The sequence below is a fragment of the Salvelinus namaycush genome, chromosome 32, assembly GCF_016432855.1.
Source record: "Salvelinus namaycush isolate Seneca chromosome 32, SaNama_1.0, whole genome shotgun sequence".
Classification (NCBI taxonomy): domain Eukaryota; kingdom Metazoa; phylum Chordata; class Actinopteri; order Salmoniformes; family Salmonidae; genus Salvelinus; species Salvelinus namaycush.
Genome location: NC_052338.1, coordinates 26,182,367 through 26,200,648, shown reverse-complemented (window position 1 = coordinate 26,200,648; position 18,282 = coordinate 26,182,367). Strand labels below are relative to the sequence as shown.

Sequence of the window (18,282 nt, the reverse complement as noted above, 5' to 3'; positions counted from 1 at the left end):
TATTTCTAGTGTTTGTGTTCCAGGGTGTTGAGGGTTTGGCTATGATGGTCACCATCATTATGTAGTCCATCCCAGACATGACCAATATCTTCGTCCTCCTCCTAATCATGCTTGTACTGTAGATACCCTCCTCTCTGTCTCTCTCTCTCTCTCTCTCTCTCTCTCTCTCTCTCTCTCTCTCTCTCTCTCTCTCTCACACACTTCATTATCAGTCATCTTAATCCATTCCCACTTTTTCATCTCATTCCTCCAACTTTGAATGAGAAAAGAAACGTTAGAACTGTCAACTATACATTAATGCCCCAGTTCTTGCCTCTGTTACTATTTGTTATGTTGGTTTGTTGCTATGGCCCCAGATGAGTGTGTGATGTTTCAAGGAGTGATATTGAGACCATAGAAATAGAATCCATTTCTATGAGTGAGTCATCTGCTCAGTTGTCCCGTGTTTGTGATGGTGGAACATCTGCTCAGTTGTCCCGTGTTTGTGATGGTCTGCTCAGTGGTCCCCTGTGTTTGTGTCTGATGTCTCTGTTGATGTCCTGCCTGTGTCTGTCAGGTGTTTGTGTCTGATGTCTCTGTTGATGTCCTGCCTGTGTCTGTCAGGTGTTTGTGTCTGATGTCTCTGTTGATGTCCTGCCTGTGTCTGTCAGGTGTTTGTGTCTGATGTCTCTGTTGATGTCCTGCCTGTGTCTGTCAGGTGTTTGGAGTGTTTGGCTTGACTCTGTTCAGTGCTGCTGTTCCATCAGCCTTTGGCGACCTGCCCTCTACACCCTGTTCTTCTGCATCCCTAGGACGGATGGATGGCCATCTACAGGGAGTTTGAGGAGTAAGAGACACAAGGCCCTACATTTCCCCTTATCCAGTTCATACAGTATGTGTCCTTGGATAAAGACTACATTTCCCCTTGTCTAGTTCATACAGTATGAGTCCTTGGATAAAGTCTACATTTTCTCTATCCAGTTCAGACAGTATGGGTCCTTGGATAAAGATTTTGAAAAGCAAGAAGAGATTGCTTTATCAAATGGGGCTTAAAATGTTGCAATAGAGTGAAAAAGCTTATGTGAAAATGCCAATATATTGTAGACATATTTCTATGTATTTTGTCCCAATGTGGTAAGAGTTGTCCTTTCTGTCTGCACAGTAGTGATGAGGGGCTGATGTACGGACCGGCTCTACTTCTTCATTTTCACCAATCTCCTCGTCGCCGTGGTAACCACCAACCTGGAGGTATAGATGGCTGACTACGACGACAAGAACTCTAACGAGTGTTCGCTGGCTAGCGGTAAGTCTGTCACTCTTTCCGTTCCCCCTATAGTTTCCATGTCACGTTAGTATTATTCATACCAAGGCTCTGTTGTTGATGACAGAGGGGGGTGGGGGTTGTGTGATGAATTGCGTGTCTTCCACATTGTTGTATACTGATTATTACTACAAGCTGCCTTTCAAAATCATCAATACGACCACTCCTCTTTCGTTGTTTTCAATCACATATTACCACCCTGTGTATTAAGTCCTCTCTCCCTACACACCACACCAAACTCACTCCTCAACCCCTTCATTCTCCCACAGATTATACCGGAAGATACGGGAGTCCTGACGGACCAGGGCAGAGGTGGTAACCAAGACCAACATGACCCGGCGCCAGAAGACCTGGAAGAACCTGACCATGGACACCTTGGAGGAGCTGGCCCTTGTCATGGCTGCTATGCAGAAGAACATGGCTGCCTACAGGGAGATATGGCAGGTATATTTCAGACCACGTGTATGTGTTTATCCACAGTATAGTGGAGGAGGTGCACAGCCTGTCGTTCAACGTACAGCAAGAGGTGATGATGATGAGGAACCATATGACTGCAACCCTCCAGGACAAACTATTGAATAATGATATTGCCACCGGCCATACTGGAGACATACTGTCCACCCTCATCACCCTGGAGAAGGTAAGAAGGCAGTGGACATGGCACTATTCCCCATATAGTGCACTAATTTTGATCAGAGCCTTATAGGTGCTCAATAGATTCAATGACTTCCTGGAGTTGTCTATAAACTTATATGTACTGTTCTGTTACTAATGTCAGTTGTGTGTCAGGCTCATCAAATCCAATGTATTTATAAAGCCATTTTAACATCAGCAAATGGCACAAAGTGCTTACACAAAACCCCACCCTAACACCCCAAACAGCAAGAAATACAGATGTAGAAGCACGGTGGCTAGGAAAAACTTCCTAGAAAGGCAGGAGCCTAAGAAGAAACCAGGCTCTGAGGGGTGGCCAGTCCTCTTCTGGCTGTGCCGGGTGGAGATTTTCAGAGTACATGGCAATTAAGGCCAGATTGTTCTTCAAGATGTTCAAGCGTTCATAGATGACCAGTAGGGTCAAATAATAATCACACTTGTTGTAGAGGGTGCAACAGGTCAGTACCTCAGGAGTAAATGTCAGCTGGCTTTTCATAACCGAGCATTTAGAGGTCGAGACAGGTGCGGTAGAGAGTCAGTCGAAAACAGCACGTCCAGGACAAGGTAGCACATCCGGTGAACATGTCAGGGTTCCATAGCCACGGGCAGAACAGTTAAAACTTGAGCAGCAGCACGACCAGGTGGACTGTGGGCAGCCAGGAGTCATCAGGCCTGGTAGTCCTGAGGCATGGTCCTAGGGCTCATATGTTCTCAACTCGAACACAGCATCCCCTCACCTGTTCCAGCAGGGGGATATGCGTCATGCAGCCATGAGGCTGTCCATGGACAGCCAGCTGTCCTACCGGTCTACTTCTACACATGTGGATGTGGGACACAGTAACAATCCCAGCACACACCACAACACAAGCTGAACACACCTTTAACTGATTAGCTGAAATGATCTCAAAGATAATGATAGATTTCATGGTTAAGTCAGACTGTATGCTTGCTGCACACATTTGCACATGCAGATAAATGTTGACCATGTACTGTGAAATCAAGGGGGATTTTGTTTTTTTAATCAAAAAGATTGGAGATTTGTGGGGGGGGGGGGTAAATTATCATAAAGGTTTCAGTGTCTCAAAAATATAGTCAAAGGGATATAACTTGGAAGCTATTAACAGCTTATTTCTAAATAAATGTTCTTTATTTAAAAATGTTAGTTGGTCTCGATCAAATATTCATTAAACACTTCACATGAATGACACTGATGTCTAAAGAAAATTAAGTTGGTTGTTTTAAAAGCATTCTAGTAGACAAAGCTTTTGAAAACGTATTTTCCACATTACTGAATATAAAAGTCAATCCCATGTCTGACGGTGTCATCTCTGGATGATCATTTCATGGGTAGTTATCGTACTGTTCAAGATGTTACTATTTAGATTGGTTTGTAAACATCCACAGGTTCCATATTCAAAGACTAATAATGTGTCTTATACAGTCTAAAACTTGTCTCCATTATGTTACAAAAATGTACATGCGTCCATTAGCAAGCTAACAGACAAAGTTCATATCTTCATGGTAAATGGCCCAGCAGCTAATTGCTGTTGCCAAAAGATTATTTGATAGCGATGGCCGGCGTGGGTCCAATATGGGTCCAGATGTAGCCTTTCTCTGGACGGATAGGAATGGTGGGGAAAGGACAGCTCCTGGACTTGAAGTACTCCGAGGGGGCGTGGCACACAAACTCCAGGTACTCCATCTTCCTGGGAAAATCCTCCTCTGGACCTATAGAAGTCAGATAATCAGTAACAGAAACATTATCGGCTAGTTGTGGTGTTTGAGTCTACTGTGACATTACTCACATTTACACAATGTCCAAAGATAGACATAACTTATTTCTGTATTCTCAAATATAACTTTCAAAAATGTGACAAATTCAGCCTTCCGGGTGGCGCAATGGTCTAAGGCACTGCATCGCAGTGCGATGTGCCACCAGAGATTCTGGGTTCGAGCCCAGGCTCTACCGCGACCAGGAGGTCCATGGGGCGACGCACAATTGGCCCAGCGTCGTCCGGGTTTGGCCGGCAGGGATATCCTTGACTCCTGTGGCGGGCCGGGCGCAGTGCACGCTGACCAGGTCGCCAGGTGTACGGTGTTTTCTCCGACACATTGGTGCGGGTTGGGTTGTGTTTTGGAGGACGCATGGCTCTCGACCTTCGCCTCTCCTGAGTCCGTACGGGAGTTGCAGCGATGAGACAAGACTGTAACTACTACCAAATGGATACCATGATATTGGGGAGAAAAAAAGAAGAAAAAAAAAAAAAGTGACGTAAGTTCAATCATCACTCACCAACAATGTAAGTGGCAGGATCAAACAGGTCCTTAGGACTGGCCTGGGTTGGTATCAACCAAGTCAAGGCTGCACTCTTCTCACAGTATTGGTCCTGGACAAAACCTCTGATCTGTGCATAGTATGGCCTCCCATCATCCTCATCTGTAACTTTGATGACATCTCCTATCTGATAATACACACCCTGCACAATAACTGACAGTTAAACATATCTATATTTTTTTTATTTAACCTTTATTTAACCAGGTAGGCAAGTTGAGAACAAGTTCTCATTTACAATTGCGACCTGGCCAAGATAAAGCAAAGCAGTTCGACACATACAACAACACAGAGTTACACAGAGTAAAACAAACATACAGTCAATAATACAGTAGAAAAAAATAAGTATATACAATGTGAGCAAATGAGGTGAGATAAGGGAGGTAAAGGCAAAAAAAAGGCCATGGTGGCGAAGTAAATGCAATATAGCAAGTAAAACACTGGAATGGTAGATTTGCAGTGGAAGAATGTGCAAAGTAAAGATAGAAATAATGGGGTGCAAAGAAGCAAAATAAATAAATATAGTAGGGGGAGAGGTAGTTGTTTGGGCTAAATTATAGATGGGCTATGTACAGGTGCAGTAATCTGTGAGCTGCTCTGACAGCTGGTGCTTAAAGCTAGTGAGGGAAATAAGTGTTTCCAGTTTCAGAGATTTTTGTAGTTCATTCCAGTCATTGGCAGCAGAGAACTGGAAGGAGAGGCAGCCAAAGGAAGAACTGGTTTTAGGGGTGACCAGAGAGATATACCTGCTGGAGCGCGTGCTACAGGTGGGTGCTGCTATGGTGACCAGCGAGCTGAGATAAGGGGGGACTTTACCTAGCAGGGTCTTGTAGATGACCTGGAGCCAGTGGGTTTGGCGACGAGTATGAAGCGAGGGCCAGCCAACGAGAGCGTACAGGTCGCAGTGGTGGGTAGTATATGGGGCTTTGGTGACAAAACGGATGGCACTGTGATAGACTGCATCCAATTTATTGAATAGGGTATTAGAAGCTATTTTGTAAATGACCGCCTAAGTCGAGGATGGTCAGTTTTACAAGGGTATGTTTGGCAGCATGAGTGAAGGATGCTTTGTTGCGAAATAGGAAGCCAATTCTAGATTTAACTTTGGATTGGAGATCTTTGATGTGAGTCTGGAAGGAGAGTTTACAGTCTAACCAGACACCTAGGTATTTGTAGTTGTCCACATATTCAGAACCGTCCAGAGTCAGAACCGTCCAGAGTAGTGCTGTTGGACGGGCGGGCAGGTGCAGGCAGCGATCGGTTGAAGAGCATGCATTTAGTTTTACTTGTATTTAAGAGCAATTGGAGGCCACGAAAGGAGAGTTGTATGGCATTGAAGCTCGTCTGGAGGGTTGTTAACACAGTGTCCAAAGAAGGGCCAGAAGTATACAGAATGGTGTCGTCTGCATAGAGGTGGATCAGAGACTCACTAGCAGCAAGAGCGACATCATTGATGTATACAGAGAAGAGAGTCGGTCCAAGAATTGAACCCTGTGGCACCCCCATAGAGACGGCCAGAGGCCTGGACAACAGGCCCTCCGATTTGACACACTGAACTCTATCAGAGAAGTAGTTGGTGAACCAGGCGAGGCAATCATTTGAGAAACCAAGGCTATCGAGTCTGCCGATGAGGATGTGGTGATTGACAGAGTCGAAAGCCTTCCAGGTCAATGAATACGGCTGCACAGTATTGTTTCTTATCGATGGCGGTTAGGATATCGTTTAGGACCTTGAGCGTGGCTGAGGTACACCCATGACCAGCTCTGAAACCAGATTGCATAGTGGAGAAGGTATGGTGGGATTCAAAATGGTCGGTAATCTGTTTGTTGACTTGGCTTTCGAAGACCTTAGAAAGGCAGGGTAGGATAGATATAGGTCTGTAGCAGTTTGGGTCTAGAGTGTCTCCCCCTTTGAATAGGGGGATGACTGCAGCTGCTTTCCAATCTTTGGGAATCTCAGACGACACGAAAGAGAGGTTGAACAGGCTAGTAATAGGGGTTGCAACAATTTTGGCAGATACTTTTAGAAAGAAAGGGTCCAGATTGTCTAGCCCGGCTGATTTGTAGGGGTCCAGATTTTGCAGCTCTTTCAGAACATCAGCTGACTGGATTTGGGAGAAGGAGAAATGGGGAAGGCTTGGGCGAGTTGCTGTGGGGGGTGCAGTGCTGTTGACCGGGGTAGGGGTAGCCAGGTGGAAAGCATGGCCAGCCGTAGAAAGATTCTTATTGAAATTCTCAATTATAGTGGATTTATCGGTGGTGACAGTGTTTCCTGTCCTCAGTGCAGTGGGCAGCTGGGAGGAGGTGTTCTTATTCTCCATGGACTTTACAGTGTCCCAGAACTTTTTTGAGTTTGTGTTGCAGGAAGCAAATTTCTGCTTGAAAAAGCTAGCCTTGGCTTTTCTAACTGCCTGTGTATATTGGTTTCTAGCTTCCCTGAAAAGTAGCATATCACGGGGGCTGTTTGATGCTAATGCAGAACGCCACAGGATGTTTTTGTGTTGGTTAAGGGCAGTCAGGTCTGGAGAGAACCAAGGGCTATATCTGTTCCTGGTTCTAAATTTCTTGAATGGGGCATGCTTATTTAAGATGGTGAGGAAGGCATTTAAAAAAAATAACCAGGCATCCTCTACTGACAGGATGAGATCAATATCCTTCCAGGATACCCCGGCCAGGTCGATTAGAAAGGCCTGCTCGCTGAAGTGTTTCAGGGAGCGTTTGACAGTGATGAGTGGAGGTCGTTTGACCGCTGACCCATTACGGATGCAGGCAATGAGGCAGTGATCGCTGAGATATTGGTTGAAAACAGCAGAGGTGTATTTAGAGGGCAAGTTGGTTAGGATGATATCTATGAGGGTGCCCGTGTTTACGGCTTTGGGGTGGTACCTGGTAGGTTATAAACAGATACGTTTGTTATGTTTGCTAACATACAGTACTGAATGTTTTTTTTTTTTTAAGTAAACATACTGTACCTTATAAAAGACTGATTCTGATGTGATGATAGTGGAAACAGATTCTGGTGCTTTGATTGGCTGTGGAAGAAATCACATTTTGAGGAGCTTCAATTAGAACAATTGTCTGACAATCCAACACAAAGATATCTGAGTTCCTGTGTATTGAACCAATGGTACTGACATTTTTTAGTTTGAAGATGTGCCTTCTTCCTTTTCCTTTGGTAGAGACCTTTTTTTCGGTAGCAGGGGTTTTGTACTTGGTGCTCCTCAACCGTGCTGATCTCCTGTGGATCTCTTGTTTAGACTGTGGGCAAGATGTGTCAAATACCAATATTACACCTCCATCAGGATGACAATGTGGATCACACATGCCTATATGATTGATCTCTGCTTTGCCTTGGAAGTAGAACAGTATGGAGATACAGCCACTAAGGGGAGCACACTACAGTGCAGGCCTATGTATATTTTATATGTGCAAACCTGCTTGCCCCCGACATTATTCTGCTGTGTGTTGGAGGACGCAGAGGGTCCAGATGCTCCACTGCTGGTGCTCTTCCCCGTACAGTTATTGCACAGGATCTCTCCTTGGTTTCCCTTTTTCCACATAGACGATGAGTTTGTTTTGCAGACAGCGCAACATGGTTTCAAACCCAGCGGCATCTTGATAGGAAAAATGTAGGCCAGCGAAATGAACGCAGAGGCTAGCTAGCTATTTAGCCAGCTAACTGTATTCTGGCTAACAACATCAGCAACAACAACAAAGCCGCTCTTGACAGACAGACTTAGACAGACAACTACAGCATGCAAATCAAATAGCAATAAGCTAGATCTAAAGGAACAACACAAATGGCTACATCGATTTAGCCCAGACAGCTAGCTAACCAGTCTGTAAAAATGTCTTCTTCTTTCATGTTCAGCTAGCTAGTGTGGGCCGCACTAAGCGAAGTGTAATGCTCCACCTACTGTGATGGCGTATATCGACAGCCTTATATCTAGGTATTATATTTATCTAACAGGCAGGCTTATAAACTATCTATCACCTACTTCTTAGCAAAAAGGAAGCAAAAAAACAACAACAATCATAGTGTCTTAAACAGGAGTACATACTGTTGAGGGTTCGTCAACTATGTTTGGCCTCGGCCCAAATTTTTTCTGAGCTAATAGTCGGTGGGTCAGAACATAATTAGCATATAATATTAGCACAATGAATTGGCCTACACTACAAATTGAACAACATGTTTAACAAATCCGATTAGTACATAATAAATTCAGTGACAATAACATTATCATTTTTTCGATCTGATTACGCTCATAAAATCACCATGTCTCTATTCAAATATTATTTTGTCTATTTCTCTGTACGTTGATTGGAGGGGAAAAACAGGTCTACGTAGTCTACTGTAGGCTACACTACTTTTGTAACGCCAACATTCGTTCTGTTCAGATCATATTGATAGCAACAGAAAATGTCGCTCTCAAAACGTATCAAAAGAAAAGTGGATAATGAAAATTGAAGTTTCAGGGAATAATGTACAGATCAATCTCAGACGTCATTATAAATCTAAACATGGCATATTCTCACTTAAACTGAAACGGGTTAAATCTCCAGTTACAAGGAAGAGGGAAAACAGTCGTGGAAATGGTGGAAAAACTTGAGCTGTTCGATTTGGAATGGTCATCTGGAAGGCTACTGCACTTCAGCACACTGGAGAAACGAGAGGAAGAGGGACCAGGTCGCAGTATTGTCATAGAGGTGATGGAAGATTTCAATTTACAAATTATAACTTCTCCACCAGATTTAAAGACTACAGCATGCCCAAGGATATTATTGCATTTGTACGTGATCCTCTCACAGTCCGCCCAAGTGGAGAATTACCCTCCCTTGCTAAGAAAACGATACCCTTGCTGGATGAGACCGCAATTCAAACTCAGCTGATTGAATTCCAGACATCCAGCCAAATCAAGGATGCGCTCCGAATCCTTGTGTGCGTTTTGGGTGGCATGCTCAGAGGAATACAGCACAATAAAAAAAACTAGCATTTTATGTACTAACATCAAGTCCTCATTTTCCTCTATGAACGCAATATAGACTCATGACAGGAACCAGCTTTCAATCGAGGACAGCCTGCGGACACAAGATCGTGTCCGAGAGGAAATGCAACTTTTCCCATTGAGTAAGTCACTTAGTGGCCTATATGAAAGTATTTAGTAAATACTAACATTATTGTGAGTGCTTTTCCAGGGATATTTAGGGCTCAAACTGACAGTCATTTCTGTTTGTTCTGTCGTTAAAGGAGCAGGCTATCTTTAAATGATTGTTTTATGTAGGATGCTACATTTTTGGCCAGTTGCAATTGTAAGTACGCATAATAAAAAGATCCCACTTCTATTAGGCCATTTATTTTTGTTATTGTGAAAGATGCTGTTAAGCCTCATAGCCCACCTCAGCCAGTTAAGGTATTTTATATATTTTATATAGGCCTAGACTCGGGAAGAAATAGACTCCAATTAAGCACTCTTGTTGTTATTTTTTATTTAAAAAAATATTTAGGGTTAGATCAGATTTAATACTGCAGATAGATTGTAGCTACCATCAATGTAATTGTCTGCATCACGTCCAATCCCCCATATTTTCTTTTGCAAATGTATATATATGTATATATATATTGTGGCTACAGCAAGTCAGCCACCAGGGGAAGACTCGTCAAGGCCTGGTAACAGGTGGAGTATACATCACGAGGCGATGGCTCCATCTGCTGGACGTGCCAGGTCTCGACGGGCTCCAGACAGGACTAATTGGGGCTGATTGGGAGCTGGTGAGTAATCAAGGCCCATAACGCTGCCAGAAGGGCAGCACACAGGAGGACTAGGGGAAGTGAGGGGACTTCCATGTGGTTGGATACGGTTACCTGAGCTAAGACGAGGGAGTTGAGTTTGTGTGCCCGACAGGATACAGGAGGACCCGGAGCCCAGGAGAAGGTATCCCGGAGAGGGTCTCATGGGGGAGACCTGTTCTTTTCTTTTTGATTTATTATTTAATAAACAACCTTGAAACCGAGCTAATCATACTCTGTCCGTGTCTGATCTATGTAAACTTCTTGACCAAACCCCCTGGTCTGCCACAATATATATATATATATATATATATATATATATATATATATATATATATACACACACACACACACACACACTACCGGTGAAAAGTTTTAGAACACCTACTCATTGAAGGGTTTTTCTTTATTTGTACTATTTTCTACATTGTAGAATAATAGTGAAGACATCAAAACTATGAAATAACACATATGGAATCATGTAGTAACCAAAAAAGTGTTAAACAAATCCTTTGCCTTGATGACAGCTTTGCACACTCTTGGCATTCTCTCAACCAGCTTCATGAGGTAGTCACCTGGAATGCATTTCAATTAACAGGTGTGCCTTCTTAAAAGTACATTTATGGAATGTACCATATTAACAGTACCTAAACAAATGATCTAATGATTAAGCCTCTTCGCAGCAAAATCTGCAGAGCTGGGAAGGTTGTATCCTCCATATAAATAACATTATTTTAGTTATTGAGAGAATTTTGTATAATAATTTAAATTGAAAAATTCTACATTTTGAATCTGGTGTCGTTTTGCGTGTCAGTTCATAAACCATGTGCCATGGAATTGGTAAGTCAAAGATCTCTTCCCAACTATTTTGCAATCTATATGGCACAGCTGTCAATTTTTTTTAACATAAATTAAACTGATATTTTTTTTAATTTATCACAATATTCTTTAACCAATGATGATCTTTATTGCAGGGCCGACAGACCAGTTCCTTACTTTTTCCCCCTTCCACTTTCCTCTTCCATTTTTGTGGTAATGCTGCAATTAATTGGTTGTAATTTTGGGTAGAGCAGACATTTCCATATGTTTTTGATAGCTGCAACTCTTATTGTTTGTAAAGTAAAATTAAAATGAAGATTATTGTTTAAATGGATTACTCGACTGATGTAGGTTTTCTCAATCTGTTGCTGCGCAACACTTGCATAACAAGTTAGCTATATTTTCAGCACCAGGCGCTGTTCACCTCCTATTGATTGCACTGCGGTTGCAGCTTTACCTTTCAGCACCACAAAATGGTCCGCTGCCTGTTTTATTATATGACTGTCTCCTGTATTCACTCTCCTCATGAAATAAGTTAAAATGCAACTTTTGCCTTATTTAGGGGGAGTAACTTCCTTCTTGAGACATTGCATTTGGGAGTTTTTGCAGCTCGAGTCCTTGATTTTTAAAAATTATAATTTTATTTATTTATTATTTAATAAAAAAAAATATATATATTTAGGGGGCAAATCATATTTCTGGTGGGCCAGATTTGACCCGCGTGCCGCAAGTTGGGGAACCCTGCTCTACTGGTAGAGATACTTGTTAAGGATTTGGGGGGAAATGGAAGAAGAAAAAGACTAACCACGCCCACGTCACTGCTCTAAAAGTAGCGGGGTACTTCCGCTCTTCGCGAGTGTTTATCAACGGTGTGCGCTTACTACTGAGAAACATACTTAAGATGTCGGGCAACAACGTGGAAGAGAAAGTGAATCATGCATCTAACAGCAAAGGCATCTCTCTTCCAATGACTCGTGTGAAACTGATCATGAAAAGTTCTCCCGACGTCTCAAGCATCAACCAAGAGGCTCTTCTCCTCACCACCAAAGCAACAGTAAGTTTAGTTCAATCGGCAGTTTGTTTATTGGTTTAGCTATGCTAGCTAACGGTACGTATTAGCTAGGCCTACAAGGTAATTTTGCAGTAAGGTCTGAAATGAATGTATACATATACAGACAGTGCTAGCTATCTACTTTAACAAATTGGAACTTTAATCTCTAAATGTACTGTACTTGTCAAGGTAGGTAACTAACCCTGAATGGCTGTAACAGTTAGCTAGCTAGCTAACTAACGTTCACCCCGAAGTGACATTACTGTTGCACATAGTGGAAATATATTTGGCTTTAACTTAAACTAAAATAGGATGTACAGTTATCCCGTAATGAATGCAAGGCCTAAAATTCACACGCGCCATGTACGGGAAGATTTTGGCATTGGCGATTAAGAATGTCTAATTCACTAGCCATGTTGGCGGGGTGGCCACACAGGGCTCTGAGTGCGAGCATTTAATAAAATTAGTCAAGTATGGGTACGTTGTGATTTCTACCAAAATAAATGCTGCAGTTGTGTAAAGTATTTCTCCCGTTTTTGTTTCGTATCTGGTCATGCACAAAGCTCTGAATCCTAACGTCAAATCTACCCCACCTCGCGCAGCAACACTGCCTGTATCTACCGGCCACAGTGGCTGTGATACACAAACGTGCACTGCATCTCAGTGCAAGAGGCGTCACTACAATCCCTGGTTCGAATCCAGGCTGTATCATATCCGGCCGTGATTGGGAGTCCCATAGGGCAGCGCACAATTGGCACAGCGTCGTCTGGGGTAGGCCATCATTGTAAATACTGACTTGCCTGGTTAAATACAATTTTTAGTATTTTCTAACATGTAGTATGTGTAGACAGTAGAGGACCGAAAAACAGCTTCTATCTCTTCTTTGATGAGGCTTAACCACGGTTGGCATCCAAAATATGTTGCATTACAGCACCTACTAGACTAGACCTCTGCCTCTTTTTCCCTCCATTCCTCATCTGTATTCCAAGTATACATACCCTTATGATAATACTGCACTTCTCCTGACATACAGTTGAAGTCGGAAGTTTACCTACACTTAGGTTGGAGTCATTAAAACTCGTTTTTCAACCTCCACAAATTTCTTGTTAACTAACTATAGTTTTGGCAAGTCGGTTAGGACATCTACTGTGTGCATGACACAAGTAATTTTTCCAACAATTGTTTACAGACAGATTAATTCACTGTATCACAATTTCAGTGGTTCAGAAGTTTACATACACTAAGTTAACTGTGCCTTAAGTAGCTTGGAAAATTCCAGAAAATGATGTCATGGCTTTAGAAGCATCATTTGAGTCAATTGTGTACCTGTGGATGTATTTCAAGGCTTACCTTCAAACTCAGTGCCTCTTTGCTTGACGTCATGGGAAAATCAAAAGAAATCAGCCAAGACCTCAGAAAAAAGATTGCAGACCTCCACAAGTCTGGTTCATCATTGGGAGAAATTTCCAAACGCCTGAAGGTACCACGTTCATCTATACAAACAATAGTACTCAAGTATAAACACCATGGGACCACGCAGCCGTCATACCGCTCAGGAAGGAGACACGTTCTGTCTCCTAGAGATGATGTACTTTGGTGCAAATCAATCCCAGAACAACAACAAAGCAACTTGTGAAGATGCTGGAGGAAACGGGCACAGAAGTATCTATATCCACAGTAAAACGAGTCCTGTATCGGCATAACCTGAAAGGCCGCTCAGCAAGGAAGAAGCCACTGCTCCAAAACCGCCATAAAAAAGCCAGACTATGGTTTGCAACTGCACATGGGGACAAAGATCATACTTTTTGGAGAAATGTCCTCGTCTGATGAAACAAAAATAGAACTGTTTGGTCATAATGACCATCATTATGTTTGGATGAAAAAGGGGGAAAATTGCAAGCCACAGAATACCATCCCAACCATGAAGCACGGGGGTGGCAGCATCATGTTGTGGGGGTGCTTTGCTGCAGCAGGGACTAGTGCACTTCACAAAATAGGTGGCATCATGAGAAGGAAAATTATGTGGACATATTGAAGCAACATCTCAAGACATCAGTCAGGAAGTTAAAGCTTGGTCGCAAAAGGTTCTTCCAAATGGACAATGACCCCAAGCATACTTCCAAAGTTGTGGCAAAATGTCTTAAGGACAACAAAGTCAAGGTATTGGAGTGGCCATCACAAAGCCCTGACCCCAATCCTACAGAAAATTTGTGGGCAGAACTGAGTTTGAAGGTAGGCCTTGAAATACATCCACAGGTACACCTCTAATAGGCTAATTGACATAATTTGAGTCAATCAGAAGCTTCTAAAGCAATGACATACTTTTCTGGAATTTTCCAAGCTGTGGCACAGTCAACTTAGTGTATGTAAACTTCTGATCCATTGGAATTGTGATTCAGTGAATTAGTCTGTAAAAAATTGTTGAAAAAATTACTTGTGTCACGCACACAGATATCCTAACCGACTTGCTAAAAATATAGTTAGTGGTTGAAAAATGAGTTTTAATGACTCCAACCCAAGTGTATGTAAACTTCCGACGACTTCAACTGTATTTATATTCCAGACTCTGACGTTGCTCTTTCTAATCTTTTTTTTAATGACATTTCCGGGATTTTCGTTTATTGTTGGGGATATTACTGCACTGTTGGAGGTAGGAAGTGTTTCGCTAGACTTGCGATAACATCTGTGGAATATGTGTCGGTGACCAATAAAATGTGATTTGCCCCTCAACTTACTTTACGTGGCTTTAGTGTAACCTCCACCAGAGCCTTGTAAAGAGAAGACTGCCCTCCATCCTAATGGAGTCACTGGTAATGATATGGAACTGTCCCATGTAATAAGTTGATTCATCACTCTCATCTCTCTTCTAGGAACTGTTTGTTCAGCACCTAGCTCTGTCCTCATTCAACAATGGATCAGGGAAAGACCAGACCCTCTTGTACAGTGATCTGGCCAATACTGTTGAGGAGAAAGAGACTTTTCAGTTTCTCACAGGTAAGAACTATCTCACAGATAACCTTATTTATTATGTATTGATTTTTACAAAATAAATTCACTCTTTATGCGATGCGCAATGCAGAGAACACCAGAATAATTATCATTTTATTACCTTAGTGAATTATTGTAATGTTTGTGTCAATTAATCCCATAAGGGATGGGTTGCCAATTGGTGATTTGACACAATTTTTTTGAATGAAATGTTATTTAATACATTCGTCACCACCACCAGTTGACTGTCCTTCTCTTCTCTCTGAATGATCATGACACTGAGAAAGCAAATATTTGTATCTGTTCCGTATACCGTTTGCAGATATCCTACCAAAGAAGATCTTGGTTCGGGATTACCTGAAGCTTCTAGAAGAAAATCCAATTGAGGAAGCAGACAATTGAAGCAAAACCCCTTGAAGCAACAGTGGTTGTATTGCTAGCATGGAGTCTGAATATTTTTCTCCAGCTCATTCCTGAAGTAGACCACATTCATACCACTTCCATTCAATGGCATTGTGTAGGCCTACGTCTTGATCTGAGATTTACTAGAGCATATTATGTTTACTACAATTAAGTTGCCTAGTCATCTGCATGCTGAGCATCCAGTTTTGGGTCAGAAAGAATCAGTATGTGAAATGACTACAGATAAAGCGTTAAAATCATAATTGTATGTTGACTATGATACCCCCCGCCACAGCAATAACCTGCTGCCAAAGAGAATCTCTGTACTCCCCCAGGTTTTTGATGCCAGCTGATGCAAATAGTGCACAGAGATGAGGGCTTTCATTTGTTTTGGGCATTATGTTTTACAGGAGACCTTGAAGCAAAGGGTGAACAGATCAGGTGCTTTTTTTTTCTTTCTTTTTTTTTCAACAATGTCTTCCATACAAGCGATTTAGTTCTCAGGTCGAAATAAATTTAGCTCATTGGTTGTATCCTTTTATAAAGAGGAACAGCTATTCACAGTCTTTGCTAATGGACTTTAATTTCTTTTATTCATATACCCAATGAAATCTGCAGAAATATAGACATGCAAACTACAGTGTTTGAATGGGGTATTTGACTAAGGAATATACAGACTTTAGATTTTTGCTGTGTTTAGTGTGATCTATTTTCTTTACTAATGGGTACTTTCAGTCCTGGGTGGCTGCAGGTAGCACTTATTTAAATCTTCTCTTATTTAATTTTTTGTAACAGCTCCTCCGATTGCAATGTAAGTTATGCTACAGTAGGCATTGCCATATTTTTTGGTTTTTCATGTGAAATCATCATACAGACTTACTACATTTTATTGAATCAAAGTCAAAATATGCTGCTGTGTGTCTGTGTGCCATGAAACTACAAAGCAAGGTCCTGTAATGTGCTGTCTCAAGAATGCACTGAACTAAGTAGCCTAACTGTCCAATTAAAACATAACTTAATCATATTCTGTTAACTCATACCCAAATAAATGTTGACTCATCCTATACTCTTTGTGGCCAAAGCATGAAATTGAAGGGGGAAAAAAACACCTCAAACTCAATTGCATACTCCTGACTTCTCATCCTCCGGAGGATGAGCTGGCCAATCTACTTGCACCATTCTGTTGTTGGGGTACTTAACTTGATAACCATTAAATAACCTTTTTTTTTGGAAGGAAAATAATCACTCCTATTGTAATTATAGGTCATATTTAATAGAAATCAGGAAACACTGGACAGTTACTTTTAACAGCTATGAATATATTTTTTCTACAAGAGTGAAAAACAGCTATTTCGATCCCACCTAAGTAATGAGACTTGCCTTTTGTATGTTTTTGTACCATAGTTTTATTAATGAAAATGAAATCCTCTTCATGCTACAGACTATTCATGTTGAATTACTGTAGATACAAGTTTTCGCCTCGTTGCAACAATGTTATGCCATACACTGAGTGTCACACACAGCTGTACTTCATTCAATAAAACATCTCTTTATGGTACAGGTCTAAAGCCTGGGAGTATAAACAGATTGTATTGCCATCAGAATACCCCTGATGCTGTAGGCTTTGCATACAGTTTGGATTTTAGGTACATGTGATTAAAATGCACCTAATAGGAATGTGACGCTATGGAGGAATAAAAGGCAGAGAATACAGTACATATACAGAGAAAGTGCACCTCTTGTTTGTACAGGGTTTCCTACCCTGAATCTGCATGCATTGCTAGTGGAATATATTACATGGTACGGTTCATTCAATGTAAAATGCCTAAAGAACATATTCGCTGTGCCATTTTTTCAAGTTGGAGTTGCATGATGTAAAGACCTCTAGGCTAGAGAACTGTTTCTCTAGGAGGGATGCCACATGGTCTTTCCTGTTGATGGAGTCCTGTGTGTTGGCAATGTGCTCCTTTATACTAGAAACACAACATAAAATCAATCGCAAAAGGTTCTTAATTAACCTAAAAACGGGTTCCTAGTCCAACAATCCTTTTGCGCAACGATGCACTCATGGAACTCCTAAATATTTACATCTGAGAGGTTACTAGTGGGATTGGTTCAAGCTGTATCGTACTAGAAAGATGTGGGGAGGACTGAAGATGTACAAAATTTGCAATTATTCAGGTGACGTCTGGATAACCGTTTCCGCTCTGTTTTTGGACCCCTCCGTGTGACAGGTCCTGAACAAACTGTTCTCTCTACAAACTGCTCTCTTCTATACTATATTGATTGCTGCACTGTTGAGTTTAGAGCTTGCAAGAATGGCATTCCATTGTACATGTGGCATTAAAACTTGACTAGTGGCTGATCATGCATAACTTCATACGCTAGGAATTCACAATTCTGGTTGGGAGCAGAAAGCTCAATATTACCTTTCCTCTTTGTTCTCTTACTCCCCTACTCTGCTTGCACAAGCCCCTAGAGGAAGTTCACTCAATCACCTTTGATCAACTAACTTCTACAACCATTTCATTTCTCAATAGTATTACCTTGCCTATAATAACAAATAACAATCACTGTGTAAAAGGTAGTGGTGGAAAAGTACCCAATTGTCATACTTGAGTAAAAGTAAAGATACTCTAATAGAAAATGGCTCACATAAAAGTGAATGTCACCCAGTAAAATACTTGAGAAATTCTAAATGTATAAAAGTAAAAGTTTAATTTAAAATGCAAGCCAAACAGCACAATATTTGTTTTAATTTAGAGATAGCCAGACATAATTTAGTGAGTCTGCCAGATCAGTGACAGTGGTGATGACAGCGCGTTCTCTTGATAAGTCCATGAATTGGACAATTTTGCTGTCCTGCTAAGCATTTGAAATGTAACGAGTACTTTTAGGTGTCAGAGGAAATGTATGGGAGTAAAACGCACATTTTATTTAGGAATGTAG

The 18,282-nt window shown here is 41.6% G+C and overlaps 2 protein-coding genes across 2 annotated transcripts; one reads left to right on the top strand and one right to left on the bottom strand.

Moving 5' to 3' along the window:
* Nucleotides 1–3,079: 3,079 nt before the first annotated feature.
* Nucleotides 3,080–8,143, bottom strand: LOC120027004 (GATA zinc finger domain-containing protein 1). The gene is made up of 5 exons (XM_038971846.1): nt 7,720–8,143; nt 7,421–7,543; nt 7,258–7,317; nt 4,248–4,431; nt 3,080–3,682 (listed from the first exon to the last, which is right to left on the bottom strand). The coding sequence occupies exons 1-5, from the start codon at nt 7,897–7,899 to the stop codon at nt 3,513–3,515; spliced, it is 717 nt and encodes a 238-aa protein (XP_038827774.1). The 5' UTR covers nt 7,900–8,143; the 3' UTR covers nt 3,080–3,512.
* Nucleotides 8,144–11,733: 3,590 nt separating this feature from the next.
* On the top strand, nt 11,734–16,393 carry LOC120027003 (chromatin accessibility complex protein 1-like). Its single transcript, XM_038971845.1, has 3 exons — nt 11,734–11,946; nt 14,814–14,937; nt 15,254–16,393. Exons 1-3 carry the CDS (start codon nt 11,794–11,796, stop codon nt 15,331–15,333), a joined length of 357 nt encoding a protein of 118 aa, XP_038827773.1. The 5' UTR covers nt 11,734–11,793; the 3' UTR covers nt 15,334–16,393.
* The last annotated feature ends 1,889 nt before the right edge of the window (nt 16,394–18,282 follow it).